A 1,922-nucleotide genomic window follows, 5' to 3' on the forward strand; every position below is an offset into this window, starting at 1 on the left:
AGTAGAAGGCAAAGGATAAGACCGAAAGATGCTCTCGTAGGAGTCTTTAGAAATTATTTTTATTGTCTGTGAAGTATAGCAATGGGAAGACAGTTAAAATATTCATGGTCTTATACTGGGAGTTAAGGGTTCATTACCTTAACGGGAGCAAAACGAGAAACTGAGGTGATGATTGAGTTGAGCCAATCTCAGCTGAGAAGAATTTTGATTGAGTCTTAGCGGCTCCTTTTTGAGAGGGAATTATTTTCGTGATTGAAGCTGAATTATCGTAGACAATGTGAACGTTTTGTTCGCTTTTATTTCTGTCAAACAACTGGATCACAAATTTCTGATGGCTTCACATTTACTAGAAAATCAGAGACTGATGTATCAATCTTTAGAAACCAAATGGTCTGATCTTCATTTCAGCTCTTTTAACAGAATAGTGGTATCCTTTCCAGTGATACCAGTTGACACCATCTGCAAATGAAGAGTGGTTGCCAAGATGATAAACACCGTTGAGGTTTGAGCGGTGGCAAGCCTTATACCACCAGGCACCTTTAAAAGACACTGCACAGTTCTTACGCCGAGAATCATTATCGCTGTCCTTGGTAGAAAAGAGAGCACCACGGTGGGAAGATAACGAATCACCAGCAGTTCCTGAAAACATTTGGAGTATTGTAACAGTACATGTAACTACAAATAACCAATCTCCTTCTCACAGCTCTCAATAGGAGATATTTTCTAAACAGCTTTACTTGATTCTAGACATTCCCCATTCAACTTTTTAAAGAAGTCAGAACGAAATGAAATGGGAGAGTGGTTGTAACTGAAAGTTTGAAGAGTTCGGGAAAACATAACATGAAAGTGTTGTACTTTTAACTGTTCTCTGTACCAGTACTAAGGAATCTCCATATATATTACGATATTACTGGTCGTATTTCAAATCAGCCAGCTCCTTGATCGCTTGATATTTCAATGTCAGAGTAAAAATTGTAGCGCCGTAATAAAGTCGTCGTGAATTTCCTTTTAAGCCCGAATTTTTCTGAGTGTTGCTTTCAAGACTGTGATAATCTTGAATCTGTGAAAACGAACTAACCAAAAAATTAGAACGTGAAAAAGGGGAGAACATTAATTAAAGAGAAGAGTGTCAATGAGCATAGAAAAACACTGCTCTCGTTGTCTCTCTTTTATAATGGAAGCGCTATTGCCGTGTATATCGTAGAATCTTAATTAATTGTGCAGTAGACAGGTGTATAAAATTACATACCCGAGTAAGTTCCAAGGCTCAACTTGTATTTGGCCTTTTCGCTGGTCACTGCAAACATGTCATAGGCAGCATAGGCAGTTTTGCCTTTTGTGTCTTCCAAATCAACTCGAAGCCCATTCTTCACCAGCTTGGTCAGACGATGAATCTTGTCCAGTCCCAGCCAAAACTCGCCATTCAGGTCACCAAAGCCTTGTTTATAGTCAGACCAATTGCGGTAAAAATCAACCGACCCGTCCAGTCTTTTTTGGAACACTGTCCATCCCCCACCGGCTGTTGTCTGGTCACAAAACACATCAAACGTACCTGAACCATCAGGGTCGATTGTGTAAACACTACTGATCCTTTCTCCATGTTTGTACAACTCAGCACAGTTCCTCCTGACTGTTTGAATAATTAACATTGTTAATTCGTTACGTGTTATTCTTTACAATAAAACTCGAGCTTCCGTAAAAGGCCTTTTTTAAGGATTTTAGGCAATTAACTTAACCCTCTGACGTATCGCTTCTCTTACGTATGTTCGCGATTTACTCCACTCCCTTAAATAAGTTTCTGCACTTACTAAACCCGGGGCGAATTCATCATAATGATTAATAATTAATGAAGGTTTTTTCTGGCGTTGGCTTTTACTAAAGCACATTGGTAGGTGCTTGGTGTATATTTTTCTATTGTTAAG

General features: G+C 39.0%; 1 protein-coding gene across 2 annotated transcripts in view; it reads right to left on the bottom strand.

Annotated features, from left to right (window-relative positions):
- Positions 1 to 288: 288 nt before the first annotated feature.
- The window catches only part of LOC138006174 (ryncolin-2-like), a 17,805-nt gene continuing 16,171 nt past the window's right edge, over positions 289 to 1,922 (bottom strand). For both annotated transcript variants that reach the window (XM_068852325.1, XM_068852326.1), the window contains 2 exons: positions 1,250 to 1,630; positions 289 to 639 (listed from right to left, as the gene is read on the bottom strand). In XM_068852325.1, coding sequence (XP_068708426.1) covers positions 377 to 639; positions 1,250 to 1,630 — 644 coding nt within the window. In that variant the 3' untranslated portion in view covers positions 289 to 376. The remainder of the gene's footprint in view (positions 640 to 1,249; positions 1,631 to 1,922) is intronic.

The sequence above is a fragment of the Montipora foliosa genome, chromosome 6 (assembly GCF_036669935.1).
Source record: "Montipora foliosa isolate CH-2021 chromosome 6, ASM3666993v2, whole genome shotgun sequence".
NCBI classification, from domain to species: Eukaryota; Metazoa; Cnidaria; class Anthozoa; order Scleractinia; family Acroporidae; genus Montipora; species Montipora foliosa.